Source organism: Prinia subflava, chromosome 2 (assembly GCF_021018805.1).
Source record: "Prinia subflava isolate CZ2003 ecotype Zambia chromosome 2, Cam_Psub_1.2, whole genome shotgun sequence".
NCBI classification, from domain to species: domain Eukaryota; kingdom Metazoa; phylum Chordata; class Aves; order Passeriformes; family Cisticolidae; genus Prinia; species Prinia subflava.
Window position 1 is genome coordinate 54,170,730 of NC_086248.1, and position 27,992 is coordinate 54,198,721.

The 27,992-nt window shown below is 36.8% G+C and overlaps 1 protein-coding gene across 1 annotated transcript in view; it reads left to right on the plus strand.

Annotated features, from left to right (window-relative positions):
- The window catches only part of LAMA2 (laminin subunit alpha 2), a 337,526-nt gene that overhangs the window by 92,913 nt on the left and 216,621 nt on the right, over positions 1-27,992 (plus strand). Inside the window, exon 4 of the mRNA XM_063389975.1 lies at positions 6,718-6,960. Within this exon, the coding sequence (XP_063246045.1) occupies positions 6,718-6,960 (243 nt within the window). The remainder of the gene's footprint in view (positions 1-6,717; positions 6,961-27,992) is intronic.

Consider the following 27,992-nt stretch of genomic DNA (forward strand, 5'->3'; position numbering starts at 1 on the left):
AGCTCCAAAACAGAGGAAAAATCATTTCTGTCCTCCCCTCTCAGCCAGGTTTCAGGAAAAAGGGTTTGGATATTGGCATTTTCATCACTGTTTCTTTTCTCAAAATAGTCTTTCTCCATGGAAAGAAGTGATAAACTTTAGAAAATAAAGAGAAATTGCTTTCTGCTATTATTTGAAAGTATTGTCAAAAGAGATTAACTTCAGCCCTTGATTCTGGTATACACCAGGCCAATGATGTACAGCAAAAATAGTCAAGAGAAAGCAGCTATTCTTTTTGAGGCCTTCACAAACAGCTGAACAGTTGGTAATGGAGAAAACCAACAGAGAAAATTAGCAAGTTGACATTGACAAAAACTTTACAGGTTCTGACTCCTTCCACTTGGCTTAATGTGTCTCAGAACCTCAAGAGCTGGACAACCTGAGTACTTTAAGATTTGACATTGTATAAACTGCACTCTTAATACACTTTTTTTTTTTTTTTTTTTTACATCTTTTACTTATAATGTGAACGAAAGTTGAGAAATATTAGTACAATGTATTTTTTGTCATGGAGAAGAAAGTGTTCTTGAAAGAATTTGTGCCTCTCCAGCAGTTACATATGTGGAAGGGAGAAAGCCGAGCTTATTCAGGTTACTTATTCTGAGTTTGGGTATTTTTATAGTTTTTTTAAAACTCACGTTCTGCAGTCATTAACTGAATGGGACTGAGCATTGTACAAAAGTGAATTTTTGCCTAACTAGGAAAGATTAATTTGTAACTGAAATGGCTTGGAGACATCCACCCTAGAGCTTTTCAAGGCTGGCTATGATAAAACCTTTCTCAGTTTTACCCATGAAGTGCTGTCGACCTCTTAATCTGCATGACATTTGTAGCTGCAACTTTTCGTAGTTACAGTTTTTCTGGACAGATGATGCCCTGCTAAAATTACTTGCAACACTGGAAAAAAAAAATCTGTATTGTAATCAAGTGTATGTTTCTTTCAGCCCAAATTCCCTATCTGGTAGCAGCATTTCAGTTGGAAGCAGCTCAGAGGAACAGGAGCAACATTGTCATTAAAGGCAAACTGCAGCATGGTGGGAGATGTTCAGCCCTCTAAGCTGATATTAGTGGAATCCTTCTAAGCATATTCTTTTTTCCACCCATTCCAACATTTTCAATTACAGAATTTCTAACTGAGCAGAATATTTGAAATCATGACCACTGTCTCTCAGGACAGTGATAGAAAAAATACATGCTGGATAGGCATTTGAGGAATCTGGAAAGCCTTTCCATTTCTAAGTAAGGCTTTTTTACTGTCTGAATTGGATGTGAGACTAAAATGACAAGATTAGTTATTCTTAAATAGCCAATTGTATAAAAAATCTTGCATTAGAACTGTCTACTCTCTTTCATACGTAATAGACCCAAACAATAATCCAAAACAGGATCTGTGAATTGAAATATTACTGACCTCATAAATTGGCCTCTGAGAACACAAGGAACTGTTCCTCCAAACTCACACAATCTCTGCTTCAATTCATGAGTAGTTGGATTTGGTCTGTTTCATGTCTTAAACATTTAGTAGAGGCTAATCCAAAATGAGAAACAGTGCAAATGTGGTATTTAAGATGTGTGATGTGCTGCATATATAACAATTGTTTCCTTATATGAGTATCAATATAGAAGTTAATGATCAAGGAACACATTTGCATTGAGGATCTGTTTATATCTGGGATTTCTGATTCTTGGCCACCTGTGGTATTAGAAATTCAGGCTCCCTATATCCGTCTCCACATTCAGACTGTAGCAAGGCAAAGCTCATACTCCTGAGAGTGAAACACACGGAGCTGCACAGAGCAACGTAAATAGCCCACAGTGCCCTGTCAGCACACACATGAACACAAACACAGCATAGCCTGCTTCACCTTCTTCTTCCTCTCCAGCTGATCAGGATTAATGTCTACTAGGGGCATATACATCTGTGCATGCATCCAAAGCATGCAATGTTTCAGTAGCTAGCCATAGATAATATTTTGAAGATCTTGGAGATTTACAGCCCCACTCCAGTTGCTGGTATTTAGATCTCTTCTACTTGCTGAGCTTGAAGTTAACTCTTATTCACACATACCCATTAAAAAGAAAGAGCACACCTAAAGAAGAAGTTTAGAAACAGGATTTAGTGAGAAAATAGGATAGATTTTAGCGATTGAGGTCAGGATTAACATGCTGATCAGCCAGGTAGTTGTATTCAACTGATTCCTTTCATCTCCTTGTCCCTCTGTTTTACACTTGTTCCTTCTTGATCCACCTTGATCCCTCCCTTTCTCTACCTCTATTCCTTCCCCTAAATGTTTCCATTGTAACTCTCATTGATTTATACAGTCCCCTTAACACATCCTATAAGGAATTCTGCATAGACTTTCCCCTACTTCTCTTAATGAGGGGGTCCCCCCTGTAGCTAATAACCCCCTTTAGCCTCAGGGTGTTCTGAGGTAGCCTTGACTCATCTGGATGGATTTCACACTGGCACAAGGGGTGTCTGTAGTGCTTTTACTACCCCTATCAGCATTTTTAAATAACTACTTAAATAAATCTGTGTCATGGTAAAGGTCATATGGTGTGACAGTATTTATACTAGCCTTATTCCTGTAAGGAAGCAAGTCCTTGCCTAAGTTCTGCACTCATCTGGATGAAAGAATACTGTTTTTATTTGGACACTGAACTGCAGTAATAATCAGCAGCATAATGTAACTACAGTAAAGAAATGGATACAGAGTTTACACCAGATTGTTGATAGAAGCCTCCATTAGAGCTAATAAATTTTTCTGTTGAGAAAATGAAATGGAAATACTTCTGTAGAGTAGTGTGGTACCATTTTTTTTTCTCTGCTGATATTCTGATTTACATGAATACTTTCTAACTGAACAATTTATTTTTTAAATAGAAGCGCAAGTGGGAGTTGGACACAATGAGATTTCCTGCTTCAGTAGTTAACCCTATGTAGATTAATGATTCACTTCAGCTCTATCTGAATAATATTAGTGTAGCAAATTATCCTGTATAGTAGGATGCACTTTTCTATGTCTTATGAGGCATTCACAAGAAGGTACAGTGCTATAACTTACGGAAGTTTTCCTACAATATGTGCTTTATAGTTCTCGCTGCTGAGACAATTACCAGTGAAAATGAGACCCAAGACTCATTTTGTTTCTCGTCTTGAGGATTATGTTGCCTATAATTTGGGGAATGTTTAAAGGACTATTTAGACTATTTCCCTCCCACTCCCATAATTATACTGCTATGGTCACATGAGCAGAACAAGTAGAAAAAAGCACAGCTGGTGCTTTGGCAGCTCTATTAATGATCTTTTGCATGCTACCAGGCAGCTTGGTATTGCTCCATTTTTCCATTTGTATAAGCAAGCTTGGGTTTCTAGGTTGCATTCTATTGGACTTGTACAAATCCAGGTGTGGTCTAAGATCATGCAGTTACTCTCTCAATTGGCATGTGTTGTTTTATTGATGGCATCTGAAAAGTGGACCAGGCATGCTCTATTGATTACCCCATGGGAGTAGAAGCTCAGTGTTACAATGTACTAGGAAGGTTGGCTTCAGAGTGCTGAACCATGCCATTTTTTTTGATTGTGGAAACAAATGCAACAAAACTCAGTGATACATTAGACTTTATTAGTTTTCTCATGCCACTAAGTGCTTGCTGGTTTTGCATTTGTTAAACAACTCCACAATAAGAGTTACTCTTTTATCTGGAGAAGGACAGTTATCCAGCTGATTGGAAAGTCAACGTTGCTTCCATTACATTGATTTGCTTTGAGAATAATCATATACAGCTGCCATTAATTTTAGGCTATTTTTTGTCATTGCTAGCTTGCTGAGAAAGCTTGGTAAAACATGGCATGCACCATGATTGCTCTCTGCTTCATAGCGCTGTGGTGAACTGGTAGTGCCTGGTGTAGCTGACTGAGCTAGGGCAACCATCTTCTAGTGTCATGCTAAAGCTCTAGCTGTCCCCCAGAGGAAAGCTATTTTTAGGAAGCATGGATTAACATCTTGTACTGTGTTCAGCCTAGCCTTAGAAAGATCAGGAATACTATCAACCAGGCCACATTTTTGATGCATGATGCTTTTGATGCATCTTCCTTTGTCTGCACTTAGCATGAACAGTCTACCAATATTTAAAAATACTGGTAGTTCCAGCTCTGTTTCTCTGTCCAGGAAGTAATTTTGTTAGTGTGTTGCAGACAGCTCAGTGCTCTTACAGGAGGAACTCTTAGAGACTGGGACAGTAGTAGTCTGGATCAGGTTGAAAACTGTAGCTGAATAGTAGTTAAAACTAGCTCTTCATGTGTATTCCTTTACTTACAATAAGAAGTTTTTTTCTTGTCAGATTTAGAGAAATTACATCTGTTCCACTGTGATGTGAAATATGCTGTTTACTCTCCACTGCCTTTTTGTTTGTTTGTTTTGCAGTTTCATTTACAGAGCATGCACTATAATAATGAAAATAAAGGTATAATAATGAAAAATAATTAAAGCCAAAGGTATATATTAAATTGCAGTCAAGCAGTGCACTATCTGAAGGCAAGAAATAAAACTTCAAACACATCCTCATCAAAATATGCAGGAAATGTTATTGGAAGAGGGCTTCAGTTTGAAGAGTCGCTGTAGAAAGTTTTACTCTCCCACACGTTTCTAAGTAAGCAAACAGAAAAAGACTTCCTGCTGATTACACCTCTTGGCCCCGCAGAGCCAATGCATCCAAAGTGTTTGCAGAGCTAAATGTTTTTTTGGCTGTATTTAACAATGACTCTTTCATGAAGTTTTGCAAATTTTAGGACTTCTAAAAAGGAAACTATACATACACACACCTGTGGTTATGAATTTATTGTGAGATATGTCCTAAACCACAGATCTTCCATGGTAGAAGCCCTATCAATGTGTTTAACCTCAGTTGTTATCCATTCAACATGTAAGAAACAGTCTTATTCTGAGAACTTGAGGTAAATTGCTTATTGAAAATTTAAAAAAAGGTATTTAAAAGTACTCTGGAATGAAATCTCTATTCTGTATTTCTTACGTTTCAAAGAGCTTAACTGGGAGGCAAACAGTTTGGAGAGATTTGTTAATGTTTTGCTTGTCCCTGTTTATTGTAAGGAGTATTAGTGACACTGATCCAGGATAGTTAAAACTATAATTGTTTGTGGCCACAGTGGAATATAGCTGTAAAGGAGTTTGAGAGAGGAAAGGGATTTCTGAAAGGGGACAAGTGGTTGTGAGATTCCTGTTGGAACAATGGAATGAAACACAGGATTTTTCATTCTCTGCAGTGTTTATTTAATACTGTTGAAGAAAAATACTGAGATAATCCTCCAAGAAGGTACAGTTACAGACATGTTCTTCAGATTGAAATAAATACAGCCTCATCCACTTCTACTGAAAAACTTTGGCTGCTACTGGTATGTTTTCCTGATTGAAGTGGTTGTGAATCTTACCAGATTCTCAGCATCTGCACAGAAGGCAGGAATGATAATTGGAGATAAACATTTTCTTTGTCTCCATCACCAAATGTTCGGGAATACTTGCTGTACTTGGCCACTTAACAGATTTTCTATTTTACAGCAATACTAGTGTGTAATCAATTCAAACCTGTTCTTTACTGTTTCTTTCATTGTTTACTGTTGGATATTCTTTCAGTGACCTTACTCATCAAAGCATTCGCAAGAGATTTTGCATGGACTAAGTCTGAATCTTGCAGCTTCTTTACAGTGACTATCCAATACTTTAAGTATTGAGTAAAAAGTTTTGACTATTAAGTCAACACTGCCATGATACCCTCTGGCATCCTTATGTGCACACTTCACAGCACTGCATCTTAAAAATATTAACTTGATACATAGTCTGCTTTTCTAATAGGAATAGCTGCTTCTTTTCCCTGGCTTCAGTTCTACCTTTGTGACATATAGCTGTTAGTAGGTTAAAAACCAAACCAAACCAGACCTGCATCACTAATGCGTGTCATTCTGCAATTGCAAATGTATTTGTGGTTTGCATTCCAGCAAGTGTGTGCGCAGAAATAAACCTTGATAAATCAATTGAATAGGCAGGTGAAATGGACTATAATGGCATTGATTATGTGCTTGCATTCTGTTTGTAGTGATATTTGATGTGTCTCTGTCCTAGAAAGCTTATTCATGGTCACAGTGTTGAGTTGTGTGATTGAAACAAGAATGTTTTATAGAATGATTTCAGCATGATGTGATTACCTTTCAATAGCTTAAAGCTATGTTTTTTTTTAACAGAGATAGAGCTGTAACAGTTAGGCAACTCTTAAACACTGTGGAAAGTGTGTGTCTATAAATACATACAAAGAAACAATTCAACTCCTACAAACTGAAAATACTTGAAAACAAACTTTGCAAACATTTGGCTGAAATGGCAGTTTAGCAATTACCTACTAAGAAACTTAGAGTGCTTTGTAATTCTACTTTCAAAGTCTCTGTTGGCCTAATGCAACTAATTTTTTTTTTCAGAAATGTTAATGGAGAAATTGTTTCTGTAGTTTTAGGGTTTCCGTGCAATCCAAGGCCATGTTGCATTTTTAGGGAAAAAAACAGCCAAGCATTAGCATATTTACTGTTCATATTTTGGTTGCTCCGAATAAATTGGAATGAATTTTTAATTGTGTATTTAGTTGTATTTTATCAGTTCTTGGATATTTCAGATTTTCCAGATCGCGTATGTTATTGTGAAAGCAGCTAACTCCCCTCGTCCTGGGAACTGGATATTGGAGCGTTCACTGGATGGTGTGGACTATCAGCCGTGGCAGTACTATGCTATCACTGACAGCGAGTGCCTGACACGCTACAACATTCATCCCCGGCCTGGAACCCCATCCTATGTAAAAGATGATGAAGTCATATGCACTTCTTATTATTCCAAAATCCATCCTCTGGAAAATGGAGAGGTAAGATCAGACGGTGTTCCATACAAAACATGGCAGAAAAAAAACCCGTTGGTTAACTGGCAAATCTGCCTTCAGTAGACAGAGTGGTTTGGTACAATTGAAAGATGTGAAGAGAATCTATCTGCAAATTTAAGCTCGGCTTACGTGGTTCTATATAAATGCACACAAGGTTTACTCTAATAACAATGTTCTACCAAGTAAACCAAGAAGTAAAAGGGTTTATCAGGTAGGCACTTGGTACTTCCAGACAACTTCACGTGCTTGAAATGTGTTCCCATGTCACTTATGAACAAATGTGAGAATACTTGGAAAAATCATGGGCTCAGTGAAGTCATAAAACACTTTTCTTTTAGATGCATTTTCAGTCCCTGTGTATAAGCCAGGATATCAAATGGTAATGATTTTAGTCAGAATTTAATTTAATGCCTTAAGAAATGACCCTCTGCCCCTGTTTAAGCCTATTCCTTCTTCTTTCAGAGGCCTCTAATATTTTATCCTAAGTCCAAGCACATGAATCATGGACCAGTCATTTGTTCTAACTGAAGGTGTGGAAAATATGTGGTGGACTTGAGAATGAGAATCTGTGGTTGAAAGAGAAAGGCAAATTTAATACCTGTAGCTGAAAATACAGCATTTTCAGTCACTTAAAATGATGAGAGGGAAAGCCATGTGTACCACATTCCAACTGCATATTTTTTCACATTTTTTTCCCAACACTTGCTCTGCAAATGAAATTTTAGCCTCAATGTTTATCCCTCTGTTATTTTCTCTGTTCCACTTTTCAATTACTTATTTTTGTATAAATAAGTACAAAATTACTTTCTTCTGTTCCCTAAATGCAAAGCAATGTTCACATGCAAAATTGTTAATAGTTATTTTTGAGTCATGGATATAGATATATATAGTTTGTTTTTGCTCTCAGAAAATTTTCCATGCCAGTTGCAAAAATTGAAAAATTCAGCTTTCAGTAAAAATATCCTGTTGATACACTTTAAAAATATATAACCTTGAATCTAAGAGAGACTTAGATTATCAAGAGTTATCAGATGGGAAATCATTTTCAGTTCTAGGAAAAATTGCAAGTATTTTGTAGTTGTGCTTGTATCGTTAGTGCTTGTATCCATTTGCATGGATATTTGTTCTTGTAAAATCTTGCAGGAGCAGATAAAATGATATTAAAGGAAATAGTGTATATACATGTGCTGTATTTTTAAACGGGTTCCAACTAGGTGCTTTTTTGAGGGGTGAACAGAGCATGAGCTAGTAATTTATCACTTTCAAATAACTTTTACACTGTTTCTTTGGGAGAACATGTCTGCACTGAAAATATAATGCACAAGTACTTATTCCAGTAATTAATTTCATTTACATTGTTCCATTTATTTGGTCGTCCAGTTTTCTCACAGGCAGATATTGATTCCAGTAGTCTTCTGTCTTCTTGGTTAAACCTGTGAGTCTCTGTGTTCTTCACTGACTGAACTAAAATGCAAAGAACTTTATTCAGCATGCTGGTATATATATCCATGATTTAAACATTGGTTTAAAGCCTACTGAATTGAGTGGAACTTAATTCTGATATTAAGTGTGCAATTAACAAGTTTTGACTGGGCCTGAAGTGCTCTATCCTTAACTTTGTAAATTATCTATATTTGATATGTGGTTTCTTTAAAGAGAAAGATGACTCTAAGGGAGGAATGCATCTGTTCCATTCCACTTGGCAAAGAGGAGTTGTTAGATACAGGCGTACTCTATGAAAGACATGGGATGAACCCTAAGTTAAGTTTACCTCCTATAGGTAGTTATTAATCTGAGATGTGGCTGTAATAGAGAGAGAACAGCTTGAAATGAAAAGCCTAAATATTAACCTTTATAGTGATTGGAAGAGTATCATTCCATGTGAACTAATTATCTTACATTTTTAACAATACTCTTTTCACAAGTAAAACACTAGTTTCAGCTGTCTGAGTAGCTCAAGGCTGCATTATGAAGTATGTAGCATTTACAGAGAATTAACCCAGGTTAATTCATTTTCATATTTTTTCAAACATGTAACATGAAAAATAACATTTCTACCAATATCATATTTACTTGTAGTTGTGTTGCTAGTGGTATTTGGCTCCTCGTCTTTCAGTGGAACTACATCTGCATATAATTTATCTTTGTTCCAGGACAGTAGTTTTGTTCTGTGAGTCAGATATTGCAGTCATTTTGTAAGATGGACAGAGTTAGGAAATGTAAAGTGAAGTTTCTTCAAACCCCATGAGTTGCTTAGGCACACCGTTCTTGTGTGCACCCAGAAAACCTGATGAAGTGCACAAGGAACATGGTTGGCAAGCGAGTGCCAATGTCAAATGTACATCTAGAATGCTGTCTGAAGTTGAATGTTGTCTAAGTTGTCATCTTAGAAAAATCAGAACACGTTCTCCTCATGTATACTTACAACGAACATTTTAGTCAATGACTTGATTCACTGGTGTATTTCCAGAAATGTTCATTCTAAGCAAAATATTTTTTTGTAATTTAATATTATTCCTATTTGCACCAATAATATTATCTTGGCCAGTCACAGAATTAGAACCAAAACCAGCCAGAACAACAAAGCCAACAAAACAACAACAAATAAACAAAAATCCATTGTGACTTATCTTCAGATCTGTGTAACTAGCACAAGTTTAAGTCAAACAGGAACAAGCAATCTGTAGGCCAGGGATTACTTGCAAAAAGTAATTTTATAGAATGAGTTAATAGAAAATTGCATAATGACAACTTCCAAATACACAAAAGTAAGAAACTTTCTAAAAGTGAAGACTTGAATGCAGAAAGATTCCTAGCATTCTGGTTTCCATACTGAGCTATTAGTGATAGCTAGAAAAGCAGTATGTCTCTATATCATGCTGGCTAAGGTAGACTTTTGGCAAAGCTATTTGACAGCATCATGGAAAGGGTAAGAATGGAAGGGACCACAGTGGGTCATGTGGTCCAAACTCTTTGCTTAAGCAGAGTCATCCTAGAGCACATGGCACAGGATTATGTCCAGAGAGTTTCTGAGTATCTCCAGTAAGGTAGACTCTGCAGCCTCTCTGGGAAATTTGTTCCAGTACAGTGCACATTCATTGCACTGTAAAGAAATTCTTCCTCGTTTTCGGTAGAATCTCCTGTACATCAGTTTCTGGCTGTTGCGTCTCATCCTAATCCTCAGCACCACTGAGAAGAGCCTGGTTCATCCTCTTGCCACCCCCCTTCAGATACTTACATTCATTGATGAGGACCCCTCTGTGTCATCTCTTTTTGAGTCTGAACAGGCCCAGCTCCTTCAGCTTATCCTCGTAAGAGAAATGCTTCTGTCTCCAAATAAATATAAAAGCTAAAACTTCCCAAAGCAGTATTTCAAAACAAAAATGAATGTTCCTCTGTCTCAGTATCCCCATGCCAGAAAAATAAGAGAAAGAAACTAGTTCACTTTAATAAGTTATTCAATACCTTTTACTGAACTGAATGTTTCTTGCTTTGATAGTAATTAAGTTTTTTTTTACACTGTGTAAAAAGACCCATTTACGTAAGGATTAATAGCTGGTGATGAGTCTGGTATTTTCAGATAAATAAGAATGCTTATTTTGTTTTCATTTTTGCTTAAACTTTGTATAAGAATGTAATTTCTTTGTTTCTCTATTTCCTCAGGTGACCATTAGTTCAAGAATTAGAAGTTAGTGGGTTACCATAGTGATTTTTGCTTCATTTCCCTCACACAGGAGCCTCTAATGTTTACATCCAGTTTGCATCTTTTTTTTTATTGAAATATTTCTTCTTCTAGACTGTCATTTGTTAAACAGCCTCTTTACCTTGATGACTAGGTGAATATAAGCCTGAACATTAGCCTTTAAGGTTGTAATTTTATTTTCTGTGAAAGATTTCTCTTAGCAAAAGCTTGTTTGAATTAACACATGTAGTATTTGTATTTTGATACATTGGAATTTTCCCTCTTGCTTGTTTCAAAGTTGGACCCTCTGAAAACTTCAGGTACAACAGATGAACACTGTAACATGTTAGGAAAATTTAACTCTTTTCATAGAACAAGGACACATAGTTTTGTAGGAAGTAGAATTGGAGGTTACACTTGGAAACAGCATTCTTCCAACATATGTAGATTTAGAGTGTTTTATATAGGCTAAGAGAAAATAAATAACTTGGTTAAAAATTATTCTGTTTTTTCTTCAGCATCAAGTAATTCTTTGTTCAAGCAGATGTTGAGAGTCACACGCAATGAAGACAGTGGAAGAAAAGCCTAATTAATCTGATAGGAAAGCACTTCCTTTTACTAAGAAGGCAAAAAGATCTTCCACCCTCCTGCCCAACCCAATATTATGGGAAACACTGAGCTTCTCTAAAATGAGGCTTTCTGAAAGTTTGAAAATGGAGAGTAGGGTGGTGAATTTAATTCCCACCTTTTAAAATCTTAATTGAAATACCCAATTGTCTCCCTTGTCTGTCATCATATAGAGATGTTCTGTCAAATTTGGTTTAAAAAAAATAGTAATTATTTCCAGTGGTGCAGAAGGGATGTAAACTTTCAAGAAAAGGAAGTTATTCCCTCTTTGCAGGCAGAATCTGTTTTCAGAAGATGCTGCCTCAAAGGATATTTCTTGGTTGATTAGAGTTTTGGTCATACAGTAACAGTGAAGAGATGAAATCTCAGGATTCAGTAAGTATTTCCTTGTAGTGAGTAAGAGAAACAGTCTCTGATTGTCCTGTGTGAGATGCCTTTCATATATTATTTTCAGTTGCTGAAAATGCTCTGCCTTGACATTTAAATATAGAAAAGTTGAAGGATATTAGCCCTGAATTTGAAGGGAAGTAATCTGATTGTAGCAATGAGAATGACACCTAATTGCAATATACCAAGCGGACCAAATTTCCAAAATGTTTATCTAGATTATTCATATCAAACACAGCCCTTGGTGTTGCTTGATTCTTTTCAGCGAGGAGCACTTGTGAAGCAATCAGTGTGACCAGACAGCTGATAAAACAATATTGGTAATGACTATTGATTTATTATTAAGGAGGTAATATAGTTGCACATCTGCGATGTTCCATTGCAAACTGCATGGTATTTCCATGTTCAAAGGTGAAAATTGGAAAGATTTTGGCAAGAGCTGTCTGTGTGAACAATGGTGTAGAAGGTTCTCCCAGTCCTGGTGTTCTTTAACAAGAAAATTCTTTCTTATCTCCTCTATGGCTAATGGTGACACAGAGGACTGACAGGGAGGAGAGTTACGATGGAATTAAGTAACCTATCACCTTCATATTCTGCCATAAGTCCTTCTATCACTGCTATTATAGTGGAGAATGATCCTGTAATGAAGATGATGCTTTAGTTCTGCTCCTTTAAATGTTTCATCTCATAGGTTTCTTGTGATTGTAGCAATGTAACTGTAATGTAAAAAAAAAAAAATAAAGTACTCTGTGGTAGTAAAGACAAGCCTTGTATAAGCACGTTCATTAGTCTTTATTTTCTTCAGTCAAGTGGAAGTTCAAAGTATGTACTTACCATGTAAAGAAGAAAAATAAACAGAAACAAGTGCCTTGACAGTAAATTTTTTATTTTGTTCACTTGTTGCCTTAGCACTCAAATGCTTGTACTGTGTCCCTTTTTAAATGCATGCCTCAGGTCCCTTGGAAACTCCCACAGTGTCCCAGTACTTTGCTGAGCTTGCCTCAGGCCAGTGATACCATGAACATTGAACTCTAGGAATTTCCCAGTGTTTGCGTGCTGGTTTCCTTCTCTTCATACCATAGTGCTTGTCCTGTTTGGTGCAGTTCTCAGTGGTTCACAGAGAAGGGAGGGAAGAAAAAGAGGCTTAGAAGTGTGTTCTTCTTCTAGCTAGATTTAGACTCTGAAAATTTCAATGCTAAGAGGACAGAGGGTCCGAATTTTGGAAGTACTGAAAATTGAAATATATTCAGTTGCGGACTAAAAATTTTGAGTTGGATTTCTTTTTTTCCCCTTATTTATTAATGATACAGATGCAACACAGTTTCTAAAAAAATTGCTTAATAGTGTGAGAATTACAGTATTGATGCTGCCTTTATAGTTCCTAATTTTAGGTTGATCCTCACAGCTCCTAACATGTATTCCATATTTTGTCTTTACTGCAAAATAGTTTTCTAAAGCCTGGACTCTTATTTCCCCTTGAGTAACAGTGATAGGTGTATTTTCAAATGCATAAGATGTAGAAAAGGCATCAACGGTAAAAAGCAATGCCAGGAATATCTTTGTCCATGCCCTCAGCCGCAATCACCCTAGGCATTTCTCATGAGCATGCCAAATTTCCATATATTTGACTTGCATTTCTGTACACTTCACTACAATACTTGTGGTTCTGGCATATGTTGTCTTGTACCAATATTGTGTTGCTATGTTTTCACTGCAAAAACAAACAAAAAAATGCACCATATTAAAAAAAATAGGTAACAATCTATTATTAATGGATGAAATTGTTCAGAAATTAAAGCGGATTCTACTTCCAGCATCGCAGTTTAGACAAAGACATTAGGCAGAGACTAATGAATGCAGACTGACTCAGAATCCAAAATAGCGAACTGTGAACAACTTTTTTCAGCTTGACATCTGAAGAGGGAGAATAACAATAATTTTAAGTAATTCAGGGTTTTCTTTCCCGAAACAATGAAAGGGAAATTTTTATTTTGATTGACATGAATTGTTCCATGTGATGCAAAATGAAAACATTTTATTTGGTCATTTAATTTGTTTTTCAATGCAAAGAATGAAAACAAATTTCACAAAACTGTGAATGGAGGTCATGTGACAGTCTTTTGCCTAGAACGCAAAAGAAAACTTCAGCAAGTAGAGATCTTATCAGATGCAATCCTTGCATCCAAGATGTTCTGCTTCCCAGGTTTTTAGCACACTTTGAGTCAGGCTGTCTAGCTATATGGCACAGCTTCTTTAAGAAATAATGAGATAGGTTTTCTCTGGACTGAAATCTGAGTGTCTCATCCATTTAGGACCTTTCTCATCCTGCTTTTCCATCTTACAATGCACAGTTAGTTTTTTTGTAGTGATTAATAGTAGGGACAGCCAACAGGATTTGTAGGTAAATGGTGCTTGTTATTAAAAGATCTTTCCACTGAAGTCAACAGTAATGTTCAGATCAGGTCTGCTGTGATCTCATTTTATTCAGTGTTGCAGCTCTTCAGAGGTTGAGCAGTCCCTGCTCAACACTGTTGGATTACTCATACTTTGTTCTCCCTGTTGGTTTTGGTGTATATTCTCTTGGCTTCCCCTCCCACCCCCACCTTCTGACTACCACAGCTTCAGGAGGACTTCGGCTCAAGCCATGGTTTTGGATACCATTTGTATGATTGATCTCAGTGAAATGATTGTGATAGTTTCTACTTGTAGGCCCTCTTTTTTAAGCATTTTGAAAGGACTTTGTAGAAGCCTAGCCTTACTTGTTTCTACCGAGAAGGGATAGAATATTGATTTTCTTCCAGAATTTTGGCACATAAGCTCTCAGCTGCTCCAAAATTTCCATTTAGAATAACTTTGAAAGAAATGGTTTACAAAAAGAAACAGAACAGATTAGAGGTTTGGACAAAGATTTGGGTCTACTTTATTTTGTTGCTTTTGGGATTTTGTCTTTTTTTTTGAAAAAATTATTATTTGTCTTAGTACAACTAAACTTGAGTATCCGTTCTGAGAAAGAAAGACCTTTAACAAATGACTGCCAAATAAATGGATACATCTTAAATATTCTGTTTACACAATGGTATATCGCATCACTAATGTACAATTAACATTTCCTGTTTTTCACATTGGAAGATACGTGAAAGGAAAAGACAAAGTAAACATTTGACATATGTGCTCAGCATCATAGCAAAGTATTGAAGACATAGAATCTAATTTATACAGCTTTAAATTATTTTATGCATGATGAGAGTTGTCTCTACAGAGTTGTTCTACAACTAATTTTGCAACGTGATAATTTTGTAATTGCATTATAGCAATATTCACTGCTAATTTTTGCCTAAGAAAAAGGAACCTTAAGTGATATTTTCAAGTTGATAGTTCATACTGAACTTGAGTTTCTGATATTTAATACTACAGAAAAAAGGAATGGGTAAAAATATGAAATGTGCTTATAAATTATACTGCAAAGAGGAAAAAATGTGGAAAGCTGAATATAAGTAGTATTGCAGTCTCCCATTATTGTGAAAACAAGAGACAGGATATTTTCGGGTACGTCTGTGTGGGCCAAGTTAGAATGAAAGTTTCTTTTGTGTAGTTAGACAGTCCACTTTTCTATCTTGGCACATCTTCTCTCACTAAGCAGAAACTGATGTTGTAATTTCTACTATTTTTTGAAAGAAAAGAAAAACTGATTAATCATATGAATCAGAATACTTAAAAAGTAATGAAGTTGCAGTATGTAAAAAACACACTATACAGAGCAGTCTTTCAGTTTGAGGTCAAATTTATTAGATTATTTACCTTTTTTCTTTAGCATCCATCATTTATTGACCACAATGCTTACTGAAAAGAGATGTGTTACAGGTCTTTATGTAGATCCGTGACAGATTTTCCAGACTTTAAATAGAGGATTAATGCCTGTAGATGTAGTTTATAACAACGTACTGTTTCAGCATTCCAAAGGGAACTGGTATGCTTTAGTGTTGATATTTACTTGAATGACCCAAATTTCTCTTGTTGGGTTTGGTAGCAGATTTTTGGATGGTAATAGATTTCATTCTGAAGGCAAAACAAGAGTAGTGGGTATTTGATGAGGGGTTTTTGTCTTCTGTTTGACTAGAGGAACTGAAGATCTGTTGTGGGTAATGGCTTTTTTGTGGGATTTTTTTTTGTTTGGTTTGGTTTTTGTTTGGTTGATTGGTTTGGTTTTTGGGTTTTTTTGGGGGTTTTTTTATTAGTTATTACCATGGGAGATTACTGGATGAAAAAATAGCTTTATTGTAAAATAATTAGGGTTTTTTTTAAGGAGGAATTCGTTAAAATCTGGGTATACTACTTGAAGGAGTAACTTTAATCACTAAAATCTCATTGAAGCAGGGAGATGTGAATATGTCAGCCTGAGGCCAAATGTAGGTATGCTTTCATGTCAGTGCAAAGGAATTGTATAAAAGCAAAAAAGAAAAACCGAACAGCATAATTTACCTGGAATTTTCAGTTTAAATGCTAAATGTCACAGAAATTCAATAGAAGGAAAGTTAGTCAATTAAACATTGGGGACCAATGGACAAATTACTTAAAGTTCAGATTATTCAAAAATCATATTATTTGATTGAGGTATGGAGTCAAGAACATTTGAATGAAGAAAGCAGAGAGACAATCTGTGTAAGTAGACAGACTGTCTCAGCAAACAACTCTCTGTCAAAAAAAATGGGTATATCATGCCTGAGGAGGAGTAGGAAAAGTTAAGACTGCCGTACTGCTTAATCAAGGTGGTGAAACTATATAAGGAGGTTCTGAAGCAAAAAAATGAAGGCAAAAACCCCACTGTAATGTAGAAAATGTAAACTATTGTTAGCTTCCCATAGGCTGGGTAACTGTCATAATTCTCTTTTTTAATCCCTTTGAATGTTCTTTCAAGAAGCAATATACAACTAAGAATATGGGATGCAACTCAAAATGTTGTGAGAAGAGGTGCAAGGCAGGGTGGCTCAAAATACTGTTACTTAAAGACTGTTCTGTAAAATGGCAACAATATTCTCACTGTTTAATGTTAAGAAAATTTTGAAAAAGAGTAAAAAATGATAAGGCAATCTCTGAGGGTGGAAATACATTTTCACATGTTTTGTTTTTAAATATATAGGAGCTTATGCATGCTATTTGCAAAAAAAGAATAGATCTTAGAGTATCCAAAAAGGTAGCGGCATAAAATACCTGAGTATTAATAGGCATTAGAAACTGAAGGACATCATATAAAAGCTATGAAAGCAAGTAAAATGGAAATTTTGCAAATTAACATAAAAGCATGATAAGGCAAAAGAAGAGTCAAGAATCAAACTGCTGCCCTTTCCTACCAAAAAAAAAATCTATGCTGGAGGCCTAAAAAATCCAAAGAGAAGCATTTTCAAGCACATCAGAATAATAAAGCTGATAGCCAAGTGAGCTATAATAGGCGTGCCAAGGACAGCAAATCCATAGCAGGTAGATTCTGTGGCCTGAGCTTCCTACAGAGGGACATAACAATGTAGCCACAGTAGAGCTTTTCTTGTTTTTAGAAGCTGGAGGATCTTCTGAAGGAAGAACAGATCCAAAAGAACAGTTTGAAAGCCTTGGCAGATTTGTTCCCCAGCTTTTATTGCTGATCACATTGTGGGGGATATCCCTGTGGTCAGTTGGGGTCATCTGTCCCAGCTGTGTCCCCCTCCTGACCCCTTAAGCACCCTCATGCTCCTCATCAAGGGAGGCAGGGTGAAAAGCTAAAAAGGTCTTGGTGCTGTGCTTGGTGCTCAGCAGTAGCTGGAATATCTCTGTGTTATCAGTGCTGTTTTCATCATAGATGCAAAGCACAGCCACACACAAGATACTGTGAAAAAAATTAACTCTGTCCCAGCCAAAACCAGCACGTATAAGTCACATATAGTCAACCTTTTGACTATATAAGTCATTTTATATCATATATCATAACTGAAATCTGAAAAATCCAGACATTTGAGAGTTTGACAAAACCCTGCCAAGTGTAGTTTTTTGTAATTAAAGTAAGCACCACTATTTTTGTAACATTCCAGCAATTAATCACGATGAGAGCCAAGAACAAAAAGCACATTTGAGGCTCATAATTCTTTAATCTCCTGGATTTTACAGAAGATTTCTGAGGACATTCCTTTCCTGGACTGTTCACTCTGTGCTACTTAGAAATGGATTTTTTTCCCTCCCCTGATTTTTCTTCTAGTAGCAGCTGTAAAATGTCTCAAAGTCTGAACAGGTCAGGTTCACAATTGGAGAGGTATCAAAGTTGGTTGTATTCTAAAACTGAATGTCCTATCTATTCTTTCTTTTTAAATCATTATACATGGTTTTAAAGGAAACAAATGCTTACCATTCACAGGGATCCCATCTGGTGTTCAAAAGCATTCATCAATTTATGTTCCAAATGACATGACACAGGTGTTGATAGAATTTTGTGTCCAACATTATACAGAAATTGTAATGAACTTTGCTACACATGGATTTCCATCACAAAAAAAAAACCAAAAAAACTTTTGTTAAAATTGCTCCAGTCTAAAATTCTTCAGAGTTGTGGTTCAAAACAAAAATGTTGCACCAATGTAAAGCACATTTCCACAGTTTATTTAATGATAACATTCAGGAGCAGATGTACTTGTTTACTGTTTGAACAGCTTAAATCCTCTCATTCTCCCTCTTTTACATCAGCAGTTGTTTTTGGCAGCATATGCAACTGCTTACAGCTGTTAAAAGTTCCTGTGGATTTTCTTTCTACTGGTCACAATGCTGTACTGGCAATAATTTGTCTGTAATTCCACAGCGTATCTCATTCAGGAGGAAAAATATAGTGTGAAGTGCCATGAGTTTTTAAAATAATCATACAATGAATTAGGGAAATCATAAAATCTTGATAGGAAAGTGGGGGTGAATGTTGTTAGAGTGAGGAGTTTTTTTAATATTGTTTGGTTTGGCATACTTAGAAGACTTTTAGTTAAATCTGAGGATCAGAATCATTATAATATCCAAGAAAACATAACTTCTCCTTTTTTCTATTTATTTGAAATTACTTCTAATTTATGATCATTGTCCAAGAAGAGGTGTGATACTTTAAAAAGTAGTAAATAAATGATGTACTTTTTTTTGTAATGTCATCTCGTTTCAGTGCTTTCTTAAAAAGTAGCATACTTTGGTTTTTAATGTGATTTTTGAGTAATTTTGGAGAATGTGTTTAACAGACCACAACATTTCATCCTTTAAGCAGAGAGGTGATAATTTTTAATTCAGTAATGCTTAGATATTTCACGTCTGCTTGATCAGAACTAAGACTAACATAATTTTGTTAACTGCTTTGCAGCTAGAGTTGTGATTGGCATCAGCACAAAATTCCTTTTTGCTGTCTTAAGAGATGAAGTCTCACTTCTAAGTACGCTTAGAAAAGCCAGTAGAGCACAAACCATCATGACTGTGTACAGTATTCCAGGCCTTGCATCTTGTCTGAGTCTGTGGTAGGCATAACTATTGCTGAAACTACAGCTCGGTGCAATGCTTCCACTTACGTAAGACAGTTACAACAAGAAAATAAAAACCTGAAATTGTATAAATACACTTTCAAGGTAATCAAATTTCTAATTATTCTGTGATTTATTAATAACTATTGCTCTGACAATGAGTGGTCTGTTTACAAGTATGCAGGATGATGTCTTTGACAAATTGTTTTTTGTCCAAAAATGACAAGCATGAGAATTTCAGGAGCCATAAAAAAGCAATGGCTTGAATAGGCAAGTAAAATTGGAAAGAGAAAAATGACAAAAGCAAGTTAATCAAAACTGAAGCAATGAAGCCCTATTTAGCTTAAGCTAGGGTATAGTTGTCAATGACACAATGGTATTTGCTAAACAGTTTGTTAAACTGACATTTGCCTGTATTCTTAGGGGGAATGAATTAGTTGAGATACAATCTGACATGCATAGCCCTTGACATTTTAATGCAAGTTTAAGCACTGCATTTCAAGCAGCTCTTGTAATCATTAGTGAGGCACAGAAGGGAGTTGTGCTTTCACTTACTAAACCGCTAATTTATTAAGATAGTGAGATGTTTATTAAAAATATAGCAAAATTTGCCAAATATACTGTTTCTTATACACAATTATTATAAATACGTATTTATGAAGAAAAATCGGATGCTGAGTTCTGGCATATGCTTCCATCTACTATTCTAGTTGTGAAATCAACTCTAATGATAGATTAGGCTTTGCACTAAGAAAACTCACAGAAATGTTGTCTTTAGGGATTAAATATGAGATACCAAGAGATTAATTAATCAGCAGTAATTTTCTGTCTACTGCAAATGAGCTATTTGCAACAGATAATTAAAGGTGGTATTGCATAGGAGAATTGTGAGAGTTACTGAATCACCTGTTGAAAAATTTATTTTCAGCATTGTTCATCTTCATGTTGATGTGCTTCCATAACTTGAGAATGTAAATCATGGGGTACTTCTCCCATTAGATCATTTTAATGCTGACATTTTTGTCTTCTCCACTCCTGATTATCAGGTTGCAAGACCTTTTGTGCAGGACAGAAACTTTTCTTTCCCATAGGTTGCTGTCAGAGATTAGATTTTAGTGAGACACTGACCTTTCTTGACAATAGTTTAGGGTCAGAGCACGGCCTTACACAGAGCACCAAGGTTGAAGCCCATGGTCTTGATATGATGTACAAAATAAGCTACTGAGTATTTGAACAAAGGGAGTTCTTTACCACTACTAGCCAAAAGTTATTGTAGGATGATGCTCCCAGTCCATCCTTGTAACAAATTACACTAAGTAGCTTTCTCTTTTTATAAAAGAATGAAGTCTTCCAGTTTATCATCACTGAAAGCGTGTTGGTTAGTGGTGCTGTTTTCTTGAAAAGAAAGTGAGCATAAAAACTCCATGCCACACAGTGACACAGCTGGGGTTTTTTATATCCTACAAACAGCTTGAGATTTATTGCACTCAAATTGCTTGGCAAAGTAATGGGCTTCAAATACCAAAGGTCTAAGTAGAAAAATACACCACTTGGATTCATACATGGGTATTTTAAATTTGTATGAGAGCATGGTACATACTTAAAATTCTTAAAACCTTTGTTAAAGTGTGTTAATTTTAAGTAACTCAGCAGTTGATGATATACATTAATGCCAAATGGCAGCATTTTTACAGTTGCATTAACAACAGAGGCAGCTAACATGATGCATGTTTGCATATCAGTTCATGCCAGAAACACGCATGGAAGGAGGGGCAGGAAGAGTGGTTTTAGGTGCTCAGCCATGGTGGCAAGGCGCAGTCTGGGCCCAGTCCTCAGCACTGGCTGCCATGACTGCCCCAGAACAGCAGAGCCCTCAGCTGAGGCCGAGTTCCAGAGCCAGGATGCAGGTTTTAACCCTGGAGACTGCAAGAACTGTCTGGGACTTGCTGATGTTGAGGGAGAGAGTGTCCTCGTCTGCAGAATGGGTGATGTGTTTGGGTATTTGTGCCACCAAGTAAAGGGCTGCAGAAGGATGTCAGTAGACATCCAGCAGACTGCACAACGTCAGAGGTGACAAAAGTGAGTAACAAAGTTTCATCTGTCACTCTGCAGCCTACAGTTTGTACAACTGTACAGAAAAAAAAAAAAAAAAAAAAAAAGAGCAGGTGGTGTCTGTGCCTGTTGGTCCAGAAATGGACACTCCCATGATGGTGAAGACTGCAAACTGGTGACTGCTGACACCAGGAGAGGGGCCAGGGGCCCCTTCCTTGCCTGCAGATGGGCAGCTACATGACAATTTAGTGCCTGGTAGCACACAGTGGGCTGAGAACTCTATTGAATAAGATGTGAGCCAGTTGTGCCTCCATAACCCAGGAGCCTTGGGAGGAAGCTGAGTCAGAGTATGGGTGTACACTAAGTGGTACCTAAGCCAGCAAGGTGTCCTTGCAAGCAATGAAAGCCAAGAGTATCCTGGGCTACATTAGTCAGACAGTCACCAGCAGGGTGAGGGAGGTAATAAGAACACACCTGAAGAGCTCAGTCCTGCTCTGGGCTCCTCAGTAATAGATAGACATGAACATGTTGGAACAAGTCCAGGAAATGTTTGGGAAGACAAATAAGGACTTGGAGACACAGTCCTGTGAGAAGGGGCTGAGAGGGCAGGGTTTGCTTAGACTTGAGAAGTCCCAGGGAGATTTTATTAACATTTAAAAAGTATTTGGAGGGGTGCACTTTTCTCTGTCCTGGAAACCTGTTACAAGTAAAGTCTAAATAAGTCATTTATCATTAGTAAATGAGAGACTTGCCTACTGCCAAAAATAGCAAAAGGTTTCTTAGGCTGTCTGCCTCTTTTTCACTGGCAGAAACCCAATGAAATGTGTTGTGAAATTCTAGTCATAGGTCTCCTGGTCACCTGGCTGGAGCACATGGCAGATTCTTTCAGGTTACAGAATGGGATTGGATGGATCCAAGTATTGCCCGGTAGCCAGATCCAGCAGCTGAGAAAGGTTCCCTTGATAATTAATACCAGCCTTTACAGGGTTTTGGGAAAACCTGGCACAGTAGGCATGACAGAAACAAGGAGCTGTTTAGGAATGACTGAGTGGCTCATAGACAAGAAGCACTGTAGATTTAATAACATGAGAAAGTCAGCAGAAATAAAATGGTGTATGAGATCTCTGTGAACTAAAATTCAGCACCTAAACTGGGACAGCATCGCTTTAATGTTGTATAAGCAGAGGTGTAGAACTGAGGTGTTCTTGCTGAAGGAAGGCTAGGAATATAATAACTTTCTACAACCCTTTGGCAGACTCTCTAGGTATCACAATAAAATGTAGTGCAGAAGAATATTTGTTAAAACCCAAATGTCCTCATTTGGGTTTTAGATAGTAAAGGAATACATGGTTTAGTTGAAAACAGAGCACAGATTCTGGTCCAAATAATTAACTGTCAAATATGCAAGCTATATTTTAGAATGGTCCCAGAAATCATACATCATGTTTAATGCATAAAACAGGGAAAGATGACAGATATCAAAATTAACTGGTGTTATTGGTAAATGGGCAACTTATCTTTTTCTGCAAATGAGGCAAAGAGGTAAGAAAATAAGTTCCAGCAAATGAAATGTTAAACTGCAATAAAGATGTGAAAAAGATTCCGAGTGACTGAGTTGAAATAAACCTTTTTTTCAGACACATCAGATTCAGGAAGTCTGCCAGAGAATTGGTGGGCTGAGAGATGATCAAAGAGTGTTCAAGAAAGATAAGGTCATTGCTGAAAAACTAAATTAATGATTTGGATCAGTTTTTTCTATAGAGACTGTCAGGAGGGTTTTTGTACTGGAAACATTATTTACAGGAGAGGAGTTGGAGACACAGTTTCAAACTAGGTTGTTAACTGAAGAGGTGCAGAAAAATGGATAAATTGAATAGTGAAAAGGAACTCAAGGCTAAAATAGGTGAATTATAACAATTATTATTTAACCCCTCACTGTCAGATATTCTCAGTAACTGAGGAGTGTGAAGCATCAAATGAAACACCATTTCTTTAGTAGCATTCCTTAGTCATGCAAGGAAACTACAGATCTGGAAGCTTGGTATCTGTGCAAAGCTAATTAATAGTAAAGAAATTAAATAAAGAATAGATCTGGTAGAAAGATACATTTTTTTGTTCCAATTTCAGAACTGGAAGTATTAAGTGAATTTAGTATGAGGCAGATCCAAAACCAGCAAAGGAAGGATCTCTTTCCCTACAATATGTAAATGAGATGATAAAAATCCTAATTAAGTGATGGTATAGGTATTGAAAGGTGACTTGGATTAAGGTGAGACTGAGTTCATGGAAACCTTTTAAGATTTACCAGATGTATAGAAACTACCTATAGCTCAGCAAATCCCTGAGGAAATATTACTTATGCTTGCCCTCATCTTACTGTTAGCATGCTGGCTTGGATGCTGTATGGTGCAGATGGCCAAGCTGGGTAGGTCTTTTGGTTCTGACATGGTCCAGAGATTCTAATGTACTTGAGATGTCCTTTAAAATATTTACTAGTGTCCCTGTTCAGCATTCTTGCAGGCAATCTAAAAAAATCAGAAAACTGTTTAATAGCAGCATTTGTTGGTAATGCAGAATTTAAGATAATTCATTCTATTAGTAGCTTATGATACTACGTGAAAAATACTATATGAAAATGAGTGTTGCTAAAAACAAAGTAATACGTGTAAGAAGAAAAAAAGAATTATGTATGAACGCTGATGGACTAGTAGTCTTAGACTAAATTCTCTTCAGAATACAGAACTTGTAACATCCTCCACAGTTTTCAGATAAGAAAAAGTTGATTTATCATCATACTGAGTTCTAAAAATTAAAAGATGTTGACTGCTCACAATTTCCTAAAATGAAAAACTAGAACACTTTCAATTAAATAATTATGAGTTCCAGGTTTAAAAGGAAAAAGAAAACAAACAAAGAACAGCACTGCCAGAGCCAGTTATTTCATTGGGTTTTTTTTTTCCTTTTTAAGAAGCAAATTTCCTCACATTTGGTATTTGTAGTGATGAAAAACAGTTGAACAATAATAGTTGAAAAAGGGAGTAGACCTATAATAAAGGAAATGGCAATGGGTAGACATTAAACACTGTGACTCAGATTCACGCTGTAGCTCAGGAAGCCTTTAGACTGATTAGTCAGAGGAAGTGATCTTACTGTATTAGAGGGATCAGTGTCTAAATGCTTTGTTTCTTATAGTCCTTCATAACCATTTTCTTCTGACCTCTGTTGGAGATTCCTAAAGATTCCATTTGTTGGAATATAGTCATGGACAAATGCCTTGTTAAGGAAAAGTTTTCTTTAATTGAAATCTGAGTATCTTTCATTTTGAGTCCATAACTGTGATTATTACTCCAGTCTTGGAAATGCTAGATAAAAACTGTCCATAAAATTTGAACAAAATTTTACATTGTTCCCTCATGGGGACTTGGATTATTCAAGTTGTAGTAGCCCAGTGGGTGGATTAAAATATAAATATTTTCCTGGAAGACTCAGCTTTGGATATTTGCTGTGCTGTAGAACTGTGGAGTGGCTCATAATGCAGCGTGTGCACAGCTAGCAAGACCATCAGCTGGTGATGGAAGGGGGACTCCACAGGAGCTGTATGGGAAGTACTGTGATGATCTTATGTGGCATAGGGGAAGATGCTTAGTGAAGATTGTGTTCACTGGGACAGTTTTCAAGTCCAGTTCAAAAATACTTGGAGGGCAGGGGCCACGTTAGAGTCTTGGCTGAAAATGAATGCACTGTCCTGGGAACAGCGTGTTACAAACAGGTGCAAGATAGTGGATGGAGATGAAAAGAGTAAGAGTGCTCTGGAAAAACTCACTGATGTCTCATTGGGAGAGTCATATTAAAAATACTGTAAGTCTAAACCAATTTAAAATTTAAATTAAGATTCTTACTTTTTTTTTTTTTCTGATTAATGACAGATGTTCCTAAAGTGTTCTTAATTTCTTCCATATTCTCTTTTCAAGGAGTAGAAACAAGTTGTTTGGACAGTTTTCAAATTGATTCTAAATGTTTCTAGGAAGAAATGAATGATTTCATCACAGATGTTTATTGGAGAAGAAATAATTCAGAGTAGTTAATTTTGCCAGTGTAAAATTTTCACTTCAGATTCATTTTGATAAAACTATTCAGTTTTGAATTTTCTAGTCTCAGTGTACATACTTGAGCATGTCCCATATTTCATGCAGGACATAGCTGCATTTCAATAATGGTTTGTTGTTTTAAAATGAAATTGTTAAACGTTTAAAGACAAAACTTAAAAATAATATAAATGGAAGTCATCATCTTACTAGATTAGCCTTGCCAAATAGATGAACTGCTGGCAGATAGATCCTTTCAAAAACAGAGTTTATTCTAAAATGAATACCTCTGGTTTTATTTTGTTAATTTACATTTTAGTTCTGTAAAACTATCATTCCAAGGAGTGGGTTTTTTCCCTCATCAGTGTCTGAAGACTAAATTTATTGTTTTTAAAATAATCAAAAGGTATGACTGCTGATTGTCAGCTGTGTCATTTGTGGTCAAGCTGTGTCTGTGATTAATACTTTTAACTCTCTGTGGACACTTGCTTCCTTTGGTACATGTGACTTCACCTGCATCTTTCTCCCTCCACCCTCAAAATCTTTATTTTTGTCTTTTTGAAGAGTTAATCAGATTGCTGTGCTACTTATCACCATGGTGCTGTTGTTCTATGAGACTGAGCAAGGCACTACTTTAGATTTATTTTTTCTTTATCTCTGGAATATCAAAGCTCAGTGTTTAGTGTTCTATTGCTTTAAACCATAAATTGCTTTATGGTTTAAAACCCATGTATGTTTGCTGGCTGTATAAAAGAAATCTCTTGGATCCTGTTTTAAAGGCAGGCAGTGATGGTGTGAAAAAGTACTCTGAAGAAATATGTTTCCTTGCTCACAAGTAAATATTATGCAAAAAAGTCTTTAGGCATGTTTTTTTGCTAAAAATCTCCATCTTTTGGAAAGATCTGTCAATTTCCACTTGACTTATCGCCACCTTCTTTTGGCTTCTTTTGAAGTTTTTTCTCTACACATGTTCTCTCTCTTTTCACCAGGGACTTGAGTAGTTCTCTGGTCATGTGCTTTTGTCCTATTTGTAGCCAGACATTTCTCATTCAGGACCTCCTCCTTGCTTCCTCTGGGGTTTCATTATAACCTTTTGTTTGCGCCATGTCTTTTTCATAGCATTTTATTCTGTTTCCAGCTGTGTCCTTTAGTTACTTGTAATCAGGTGTAGATTTGAGTCAGAGCTCAGTGACTGTGTTGTTATGATCTGAGTAGGAGGTAGTGATATCACGTGTTCCTGGAGATAACATGACAGAAACCCAGGGGTGCTGATTCATACACAGGTAAGATATAATTGATCGCTGCTCCTTACAGAGTGATTCCCAATGGTTTGATGTACTTGTAGATACAGTGGAGCAGAATGCTGGACATGATGAGGTTTAGGGTTTCCCTCTTGGTAGTAAAAATCACAGTATCACAGAATTGTTAAGGTTGGCAGGGACCTCTGAAGAGCATCTAGTCCAAGCCCCCTGCCGAAGCACAGTCACCTAGAGCAGGTTACACAGGAATGCATCTAGGTAGGTTTTAAATGTCTTTGGAGAGGGAGACTCCATGACCTCCCTGAGCAGCCTGTTCTGGTGCTCTGCCACTATCAATGTAAAGAAGTTCTTCCTCAATACTGAGGTGAAACTGCTTGTGTCTAGAGACATTGCTCCTCATCCTGACTCCACTGAAAAGAGTCTGGCACCATCCTCTTGACACCTGCCTTTGAGATAAATGAGTTGATAGTATCACATAGGCAATGCAAGACAGCAGTTGTTCAGTAAGTCTATCCAGCCCCTCCAAAAACTCGAGGAAACAAGAGCTGCTGCTTTCCTGGGAGCAGTAGATTTACAGTCTCTTTCCTCAGTGTGAGGTAGCCCCTGCTGAGTGAGTGCCAGCTGGTGTTTGGAGTGCAGCTGTTTGCCTAAACTAGCAGTGATATGACCGTGTTCAACGACAGAAAATGGCTGTGTGGCCTGACCTCTCACTCAGAGCACGGAGGTATGAGGCAACACATGTTCGTGGCAAAGAATAAATAATGCTCTTATTTGGTCCAATGTTCTACACATCTGTCTCAGCATCTGAACATTCTTTCGGTGTACCAGCCTGTAATAAAAATGCCCCAATTAAAATTTAACACTTGAGAATACAGGAAAATTAATGGTTTCCTTCTCCCCCTAGGTGCTCATTAACAGTATTTGGTTGTACTTGACATGCTTCTTCTTGTAGGCCTTTTCCAAGAACAGTTCTGTAGCAGCCCATCTGCTTTATTTAGTTGATTCAGAGCTAATGTGTGTCATGATCAGCTACAAAGACAGGAAGGGAAGAAGATCTCTTATTTTTGTTGCCTTTGCCCTTGATGCTTCAGATGGGGTCAGAGAGTCTCTATGAAGGAGCCACAGAGCTTGCCTAGATGATTTCTAGACTTTAGGATAACGCAGGCAGAGAAAAGGGGAGGTAATCTTTGCAGAAACCACAGTGTGGCAGAGAGCGGTAGTGTCTTTGGAAAAACAAATGCTAAACAAAGTTCTCAGAAGTGATAAAGACTTTCCTCAGGGACCAGGTGAAAACAGTTGCAACCCAGGAAATGGTTTCACCTTGCTGAGAACAAGATTCAAAGGAGAAGATGTGTAAATAGACAGTGGGAAAGGAGAGATGCTTATGAATGCTGAGTTTGTCTCATCTAGCCGTTTTAGT